The 9,898-nt window shown below is 44.2% G+C and overlaps 1 protein-coding gene across 2 annotated transcripts in view; it reads right to left on the bottom strand.

Moving 5' to 3' along the window:
- MID1 (midline 1) overlaps positions 1-9,898 on the bottom strand; it is a 186,243-nt gene that overhangs the window by 125,986 nt on the left and 50,359 nt on the right. The window contains exon 2 of one of the 2 annotated variants that reach the window (XM_004386356.1): positions 3,309-4,024. In XM_004386356.1, the coding sequence (XP_004386413.1) occupies positions 3,309-3,968 (660 nt within the window). In that variant the 5' untranslated portion in view covers positions 3,969-4,024. Of the gene's footprint in view, positions 1-3,308; positions 4,025-9,898 lie in introns of those variants that run through there. The other variant, XM_004386357.2, reaches the window with a different exon arrangement.

Here is a 9,898-nt window from a genome sequence, read left to right as displayed (position 1 = left end):
AATATTGAATATACCATGGACTGCCAGAAGAACAAACAAATCTGTCTTGGAAGAAGTACAGCCAGAATGCTCCTTAGAAGCAAGGATGGCGAGACTACGTCTTACATACTTTGGACGTGTTAACAGGAGGGCTCAGTCCCTGGGGAAGGACATCATGCTTGGTAAAGTAGAGGGTCAGCGAAAAAGAGGAAGACCCTCAATGAGATGGATTGACAAGGTGGCTGCAACAATGGGCTCAAGCATAACAATGATTGTGACAATGGTGTAGGACTGGGCAGTGTTTCGTTCTGTTGTACACAGAGTCGCTATGAGTCGGAACTGACTCAACGGCACCTAACAACAACAACACTGTGGCTCACAAACCAAACTTTTAATGTACATTTGGAAGAATGAGAGAGAAGCTTCTTAAAATTCAATTAAAATGATGTTAAAAAAAAAAAAAAAAAGGCCTGTTTTGTGATACCTTTAGAGACTGTTGCATTTGGCAGGAGAACTTTTCTCTTTTTGGTTTAAATATTTTTCAGGAACTGCTAGCTCAGTTTTCTCTTTGCTTCAAATATTTTATAAGTGCTTCCCAATGCATAGTCTCTGAAAGTGTTAGATTTCTGACAAGACGCCATTTCAGATCATGTAGACGATTTTATTGGCATGAATTCCACATGTTGTCATTTTTATGTATTTTTTTCTTTTGTATTTAGAAAAAAAGTAACGTCTAAAAAGTGTATCCCAATTCTTTTTATAAACACCATGCTGCCGAAAGCTAATAGGAGTAAAAATGTCTCCCAAAGCTTAGTATTATTGCAAGATATAATTATTATTATTCTCCAAAATTATTGTAGAATTCCCCTCTTCATATAATGGACTTTTCCTAACAGAAGGACAAAGACATTTTCAAACAGGAGACACCTGGGTCCTTACACATGCAAATAAACTAAGACAAATCTATCATCTTATTGATGAAAGCACTCTCAAATTTCTCCACGCTTTATTTGCACCCCACATCATCTCAAATCCCTGTCGACATAAGATGGTAGAGCCTCAGAAAAATACACATACAGAACACATTTTTTTTAGATCAAAGTAAAAATTAACAAAAATGTATTTCCTTGGTATGCTATTGCTTCCTTCAAAACTCAATGTTTATATTGTACTTAGGTTACAATAACAAGGAATTACAATAACATAACAGGGAAGTCCATATGTTCACAAATATGTGATCGGGGCATCATATATTTTTAGTGATTTTTTTTATTCTGACATAAATGGCGTGTTTTGGAATAAACATACTCTGCCAGTATGTTAATTGTTCGAATGCTCACAAGCATATGTTGTTGAATGGCTATAAATAAATGCTTATGAGCATATTTAGCTGAATGCCTGTAAAAGTGCGTTGGTGTACTGGGTGCTGTTTATATGCTTCAATTTCTGTAATTAGAAAATAAAATATGCTATACTGTTAATTGTCAGGTCCTCCCTGTGGCAGAGCCAGGGACGGCTAACCCAGAGCTTTGATTAGACAAGTGAGCAGGCCTTAATTAAAGAGTTGCATTATCATCACAAAAAGGGCTAGAGCGTGACAGGATCTTCCCATAAATTTGGGGATGCTCTTTAAATAATTAATAACTCCATTGTGACATTGCACAAGTAATGAGCAGAACTTGATTCTCAGACTGAAATCGCAAGGCTGGCGGTTGTTGAATATTGAGCTTCATTATGGTGTTTTAACAAACAATCATTAAAAGGCAATAATGTTAGTCTAATCAAAGGAATATTTTTGATAAGGAAAAAAAAAAAAAAGAAGAATGATCTGGCATGGGTTTTTATTTTTTGTTTTTGGGAAAACAAAAATCAAACACCTCCATCGAGTATCCTAAATATACTCCCCAACTCAAAAAAAAAAGAAGAAAGAACAAAGATTATCTTGGTTTCTAAAAATTGAGAGCCATGCCGATTTCTGAAGACTTTGTTTTAGAGGCTCAAGTCATCCAGGCATCACCTTGGTTATTACAAACTTTAGTGTTACTGTCTGGAACTACCGCCATGTACCACACTACGAAAGTGGTCAGTGTCTGTTTTTCCTTGTCTGTATCACCTCGATCCTTGAGTTTAACCTTCTCTACCTGGTTTACAGATGGATTTGCCCCTGTCGCCCTTTGTACACTTCCAGTGAGCTGTGCTGCCCAGGTGTTGCTTTTGTTCCCCAAGTGACACTCAGAAGCAGGGATTTGCTTCCAGCACGTCCACTTCCCTCAGCACATCATGGAACAGCCAAGCCGAATCCCAGATGGGCTCCGTTAATCCCACATCCTAAAATAAACAAAGTGGCCCAAGTAAACACAGCCCCCCATTAGTGTGAAGGAGAAGTGATAGGAACCATTTGTGGAAGGTGACGATCATCTCTGAGTGGTAATACTCTTTTGTCCAAGTGATACACTGTTTGGGCAACAACATGGTGTGTATTTTTCCTGAGAGGAAGGACTTCAATGTATATTTACTTAAAACTCTTAATTTATTCTTCCTTTCCTTTTAATTGGTGTCCCATGATCTAAAATTAGCTGCTGAACATAGTCTCTTGCTATCGGAGGCAAACTCTCTCAGCTGAGTTTTCAATAATTACACCCACAGTCGCCTGAGGTTGAACAGCCAGCTGGAGACATGGCTTGTTAGTTCTTCCCTGGCACATTCTATCCGTATTTAGAGAGTGGTTTTTTTATTTGACATAGAGTCCTATTAATTATGATACCCCAGGCTGGAGTTAGCTTAATTATTAATTTCACATTAAAAGTGAAGTTCAAACAGTCTTGCCTGTAACCTTACTGGATAAAAGGTCCCGTGTCTCCTAAAACCCCACATTTGCTACAGATATTCTTCACTCTGTTCTTTTGTTTGTGCAGTAACTAGATACAGGTACAATGCAAGGGAAATTAGTTTTCCCTGACGAGGGAGGAAAACAAATGTCCAAGGCCAGATTTTAGATTTTATCTGTCATCCTTTCTTGTTCATTCTCTCTCTCACACACACACACACACACACACACTCTCGGTAAGAGGCAGCAAGGATTGAAACAGATCCAGATTTTCAGACTTCGCCCTCACCTTGACAACGCTAAAATTACAAGCAGCAGTCAACTTTTACAAGATACTCTTATTGTGTAACATTTATAGGCTGCCAAAAACATGCTAAAACGCAGCAGATAACAAAGGTGAAGAGAAACCCTTCACCGGCCATGTAGCTAGCAGTGAATACACTTTTGATTCCCATGACATTTGCTGGCAGAAAGGGGTTGGCTTAAGGCGGATCAGACTAACCTTCAATTTGTCATAGCGCTCACTCAAAGCTGCCACCTGATGATCGCGGTGCCGCCCAACCAGCTTACACAAGGCACAGATTAACTGGTCGTCGGTCACACAGTACATATTCACCTTCTCCTCCTCATGCTCCAGACACATCAGCCCCCGGATGTGGGAGTCTGGAATGGGCTCAATCAGACGGTGGCCTGTAAAGGGCTTCTTATTTGGGTGAGTGGCTTTTAGGCACTCGTCACAGTAGGACACTTCGCAAGTGACACAGGTCTTCACAGCGTCCTGGGCAGGCTCCTGGTCACAGAACTGGCAGAGAACTTTCTCAGTGGAGGTCATGGTGTTGGTGTCAAACGCCCGCTCCCGGCGGGTCTCGCTGGGGGAATTGGGCCCGCTCACTGATGCCTTCTGGAACCTGTCGATGATGTTCTGCAGGGTGACGTTGCGCTTGAGCCCGTCTAGACCTCGCTGGCTGAGGGTGATGACATGCCGGCAGGTGGGGCACTGGAAGGCGGTGATGGACTCCACGGGCTCGTTGGTGGCACAATGTGACACGAGGATGCGGTGGGCACAGTTGAAGCAGAGGCTGTGTGCGCAGGGCAGCAGGAGAGGGTCCTCAAAGAGCTCCAGACAAATAGGGCAGGTCAGTTCCGACTCCAGTGTTTCCATCTTCAGGCAAAGCTCTCCTGTGTCATCAGCAAAATCCCAGGAAGCTGATCAGCTATCTGGAAACAGAACGGGAGATCTGATTAGGCATGCAGGGGTCAGCCATGGGGGGCTGTCAGCTTTGCCTGCCTCTGCGAATCACTCCAAACACCAGGTCACGGGAGGGGGGGCCTGGTGTACATTCCAAGTAATTCTCTTTCTATTCACTGGGAACATAAGGAGAGAAAAAACACCCCACGCTAGCACACCAGCTCACATTTTCTCGAAGTTCAAGCCGCTGAAAACAGTAATTTTTTTTTTTTTGCAATTGTGTTTTTTAAAAGGCCTTACTCCCAAATGGCACGTTATCAACACTGTAATTTCCATAATTCGTATCCAATCACAATCATCTTACTGTGTCACATCCAGGTTTTACTTCGAGGTGAAAATGAAAATGTAAAAACATTCATCAATGAACTATAGATTCTTTCAGAAGTTCGAATGTGTGAACATAGATAGTAATGTTATTTTTTAAATAACAAATACAATTTTTTTATTGTGGTAAATATCTATATAACAAAACTTTTGCCCATTCAATAATTTTTACATGTATAGTTTAGCGACATCGATTACGTTCATTATGTGCAAACCGTCACCACTAATGTGTGTGTTTCAAGAACTTTTCACTCTGCCATGTACTAAACCAGGCTTTACAGCAGTAGAAAGGCAGTGACCGTATAAACGGGCGTGAAATGCACAGGGAATGAAAGGCACGGGTTCCAGGGGAAATGATAATGTTTAAATGTGGGATGTCCGTTTCCCACATACAGTGCTGAGAAAAAAAACGCTGACTTTCCCAAAGGTGATTGCGGTGGAGGCAATATTTTTGGCATGTGTTGGTTACTCCTCTGAATAATTCTATTGTTTAATCCAGCAGCGGGATGGGAATGGGCAGGAAGAAGCAAAGAAAAGTATCTGGGAGTCTCTTTAGTAGCTATGGTGAGCCTGCGTACCGGTGACTTTATTAATTAGAATGACAGGGGGAATTAGAACAAGAATTTTAGTGGTTGTAGTAATTATGGGATAAGTACATCTCAAGCCACATCACCCCAAGGAGGCTTCCAATCCAACCAAAACCCGTGGCCAACTCAGAGCGACCCTACAGGACAGAGTAGAACTGCCCCACAGGGTTTCCAAGGAGCGGCTGGTGGATTTGAACTGCCGACCTTTTGGTTAGCAGCCGAGCTCTTAACCACTGCACCACCAGGGCTCCCAAGGAGGCTTACAAGGACCTAAAACTCTGGTCAAGGGTTTGTCACTGTTGCCAGTGACAGACCGGGGTGGCAGGGGGCCTAGCCTGACACCAGAGCTGTGGCAGCCCGAGCACGACCTCCGCCAGCTTTGTTGTTTCCCTTCAGCTGCCCCCGGGTGGCCCAGCTGCACCATAAAGACCTGGACGCTTTTGTGCCTGCCCTTCCAAACAGGCAGGGGCAAGAATCCCACACAATCCCAGGTTCATTAGGGGTGAAGAGGTCTCATGCTCATTAGCAGGCTGGGGAACCAAGCCTCTTTGAATCTTCTCTCTTTCAAAACCATTAGCAGAGATCTGCGGTAACGGGGACGGGAATACTCGAGGCATCCGCTGCCGACTGTGGGAGAATAGGGCAGTTCACGCAGTGGGCACAAGCTCAAATCACTTGGCCAGGGGGTTTTCTCAGCCAGATTTATGAGATGGCTTCACATCCAAAGCTATGTTTAGTGATTCCGACAATCTGCCTTTTTGTATTCACACTTCCATTTATTTGCAAAATTAGTGATTTCTATAATACCCTGACCCTTTCTGAACTAGCCTCCCTCCGAAAGACCACGTGGTGCTTCGTTAAACTGATGCTCATCTGGCTACCAACTGAAGGGTAACTAGTCATTAAGTATGAAGTATGTGCTGGGTCTGTTCAAATTTAAAGAGCTCCTGGCTTCAGAGAAGCCTGGCATTAAAAAAAAAAAAAAAAAAAAAAAAACTTCAACCATTTGCTAATATTTACTACATGAGAATGAAGGAAGGAGCAGCTGAGATTTGAAATACAAAAGCTCGTTCATCTTTCCACAACCTGTGATGTAAACCCCAAGGCTGCTGTTGTAAGAAACTGAACGTCCACACTTGGTCCCTTCCAACCCTTCCTGTAGATGGCCGGGAAGAAATGGAAAGGTTTGACTTTATAATCAGGGGCAATGATGGTTCAGTGGTAGAATTCTCGCCTTTCACCAGTGAGACTTGAATTCAATTCAATTCCTGGCCAATGCACCTTCTGCTCAGCCACTACCCGTCTGTTAGTGGAGGCTTGTGTGTTGCTAAGATGCTGAACAGGATTAAGTGGAGCTTCCAGACTAAGAGAAACTAGGAAGAGAGGCCTGGCAATCTACTTCCAAAATTCAGTCTGTGAAAACCCTATGGATCAAACCGTCTGATCCCCAGTGCAAGATCCAACATTTTATTCGCTCATTCAAGGGATGGTTACTCACTGCCCGGCACTGAGCTAGTTTGAGAAGGCCAAGTCTGACCATTCTCGCCACCCTACCTCTATGATCATGAGCCAAGTTAGACCACCTCTCACCTGGCTTATCACAAGACCTTTCTCATCGGTCTCCTGGCTTCCGCTCACTCTTGCCACCCAACCCCCGTTAGTCTATCCTCCACTAAGAATCCAGAGGTCCTGAGAAAAGATGACAGAGCCTGCCTTCCCTCTGCTCTGCCTTGCAGGGCCTTCCCATCGCACCTAGGGAGAAACTCGCCAGAGTACAACCAGCCCAGAAAACAGGAGCTCAGCCAGGGACGTCATTTCCTCCCAGGCTGCCCCTTCCTCGTTCTGCTCTGGGCAAAAAGCATCCTCGTGATTGCTCAAACATGCCAAGCACGGCCCATTCCCCTAACACACATGATTCTCTGTTCCAAGGTCACCTTCTCTGTGAATCCACATAAACCCAAGACCCCTGCTCCCATAGACCACCACTCATGGCTGCAATCTACTGCCCTATCCAGATTTATTTTCTCCATAGCGTTCATCACTGACCTGTCTGTTCCTTTATTTGCTCTCTGCTATAGAATATAAGCTCTATGAGAGCAGACTTTTCTTTACCCTTGGAGGGGTGTATCCCCAGTACCTAGAACTGTGCTTAGCACACAGTAGGACTCAAACATTTGTTGATTGACTTAAACAGCAGGACTCAAACATTTGTTGACTGAATTAATATATGTACTGATGTTCGGGTTGAAACCAAAAAGAAGAAAATATAGGCCTTTTCTTCAAGGATCTCTCAGTATTTTATACCAGGGGCCACAGTCTTGGTCACAACTACTCACCTCTGCTGTTGCAGCACAGAAACCACCAGATGCGTGTGGCTGTGCGCCAGTAAAACCGTCTTTACAGAAACAGGCATTGGGCTGGATGTGGCCTGCGGATCTTAGATTGCCAACCCAGATATTCCAAGACAGAGACAGGTCCGGCTAGCCAGAATATAAAGGGACAATCACTGTCAGAGAGGCATGAGTGAAATGCTGGGTGAGCAACGACGGCAACAATGGTGGAGCAAGACTTGGACAAGTGCGTGCAAGTCAAGGGTGCTAACGGGAAATGCTATGCAATGGGATTTCACCCCAATATCAGAGAAAATGATGTGAGTCTACTGCTCCGGGGCAGCTCACGTAAGAATGATTTAATAGCAGCAGCTCAGAACTGGATGGTTTCCTTTTATTGCCATAGCGCTTGGCATGATGCTTTGCACAAGCGTCCAGGCTGTGAGTGTTGGTAAACTGCATTAAGTGATGACAAAATACCTAGATGCAAAGTGAAGTTTATCTGATTTTCTAACTCCTTTGCCTGTACACTGTCAAAAAGAAAGTGTTCTGACTTCACAGCTATAGCGGACCCCGTTTTTTCCCACTTTTCTCCGGATTTTGTCATGGTATAGATGATTTTTGGTTAAACTACTCACCAATATGTTACTTGCAAGCATGTGTGCCATGTCCTGTCCCCCCTCCCCCAAATTAGCATGGTTTATCTTCTAGCATTCTTTAAAATGTCTGTTTTGAGAAATTCAACAAACTGCCCTTCATTCTTTCACCAAATATGTGAGTGTCACTCTGTGCTTGGTCCTGGGACAAGTAATGATAACACCTGGCCCCTGCCTCAGCAATCTCCTGGTCCACTGGGTTATTGTTAGCTGCCTTCGAGTCAGCTCCAACTCACGGCTACCCCGTGCACAATGGAACCAAACGCTGCCCAATCCTGCACCGTCCCCATGATTGGCTATGGATCAGACTGTTGCCAGGCTTTTCTTCCTAATTAATCTTAGTCTGGAAGCTCCGCTGGAACCTGTTCAGCATCCTAGCAACACAAAAGCCTCCACTGACAGACAGGTGGTGGCTGCACATGAGGTCATTGGCCAGGAATCGAACCTGGGTCTCCCACATGAAAGGCGAAGATTCTACCGCGGAACCACCACTGCTCCCCATGGTCCATTAGGTGGGCTAAACTATGAACAAACAAATTGCTCTGCAACGTAACGGAACATATATGTCGAAGATGGTTGCTGTGTGCCGTCGAGTCGATTCCAACTCATAGCAACTCTACAGGACAGAGCAGAACATTGGGTTTCCTAGGCTATAATTTTTACGGGAGTAAATCGTCAGGTCTCCCATGGGGTGGATGGTGGGTTCAAACCGTTGACCTTTTGGTTAGCAGCCGAGCACTTAACCACACTGCACCACCAGGGCTCCTTATGTCAAAGATAGCCAGGGAATAATTAACTCTATAATGGGGCAGAAGGGGCAGGGAGGCTTCCTGAGGAAGCACCGTATGAGGTGGGTTTGAAAAGATCATCAGTTCACCGAGCAGATAGAGGTGGGTGGAGCTGAAATTTTGTGCAAAATGCTATCTTTTTTTTCCCCCTTAATTCTAGTGATTTAATTTCTATGCCTTAAAAAAGAAAAAAGAATGAGCTACTTAGCCTTCACTACAATAGAAGGAAATCACACATGCATCGCATTGTTAGGAAATTTCAGGGCTTCGAACCAGTTCATTCTGGTTGGAACCTCTGCTGAGAATTTTTCTTTTCCACTGCCAGTTATACTGAATCAGAATCTACAGTTGAACAAGATCCCCAGGTGATTCTTATGTATAACGAATTTGGAAAACCACCGCTCTACTAGTGGTTCTTGGACTTGATCCCAAACCAGCAGCATTAGCATCACCTGGGAACTTGTTAGAAATGCAAAGTCTCAGCAGGAGTTCAAACCACACCGAACCAAATGGTTCAAAGCCCTGGGAAATCCTATAGCTCAGCCTTTTTGCGAATGGGCTGCTGGGAGGGCCTTGGTCCTCATTTAGGGGAGGATGTGGATCACAAGCATGGGAACCCCTTGCAACAAACTGAATGGCAGCAATTCGCAGCTCACAGGGCTACTTGTGCACAGTTGGTACATCTAGAATAGGCCATGGAATAATGAGTGAGAGGGAAGAACTGGACAGGTGGTCAGACGATCTAGGCCTTTCCCCAGCTCTGCTACTTATTAGCTGTGTGTCCATGGGTGAGTCTCCACAGATGTTCCCCGCAATTCCCTCAAGCACTCTCTCCAATCATGTTCCCAAGCAACAGGCTCCTCAGTGACAAGGACACAACAGATGGAAGACATCTTTACAAGAAACTTTCCCACAGATTCAAGACTTCTGAGGAAAGTCCCTCTTTAAAATGGAAAATTAATAAACGGATGCTTTGGGGGAAAATAATGATGGGAACGTGTTCACATTGCCCCTGCTTCCTTCCCTCCCTCTCTCCTTCTGTGTATCATTGAAATTGTTCCTTTCTGATTTTCCTCTCCAACCACTGACAACTTCTTCTTTCTGCGAATTTTCAAAGCCTAGGGGTTTTTTAATGGTCTGCAAATGGTTAATGCTCTC

This window comes from Trichechus manatus, unplaced genomic scaffold (assembly GCF_000243295.1).
Source record: "Trichechus manatus latirostris isolate Lorelei unplaced genomic scaffold, TriManLat1.0 scaffold00162, whole genome shotgun sequence".
Taxonomy (NCBI): Eukaryota; Metazoa; Chordata; class Mammalia; order Sirenia; family Trichechidae; genus Trichechus; species Trichechus manatus.
Note: the sequence above shows the minus strand (reverse complement) of the source record. Positions and strands in the feature narration are given on the sequence as shown.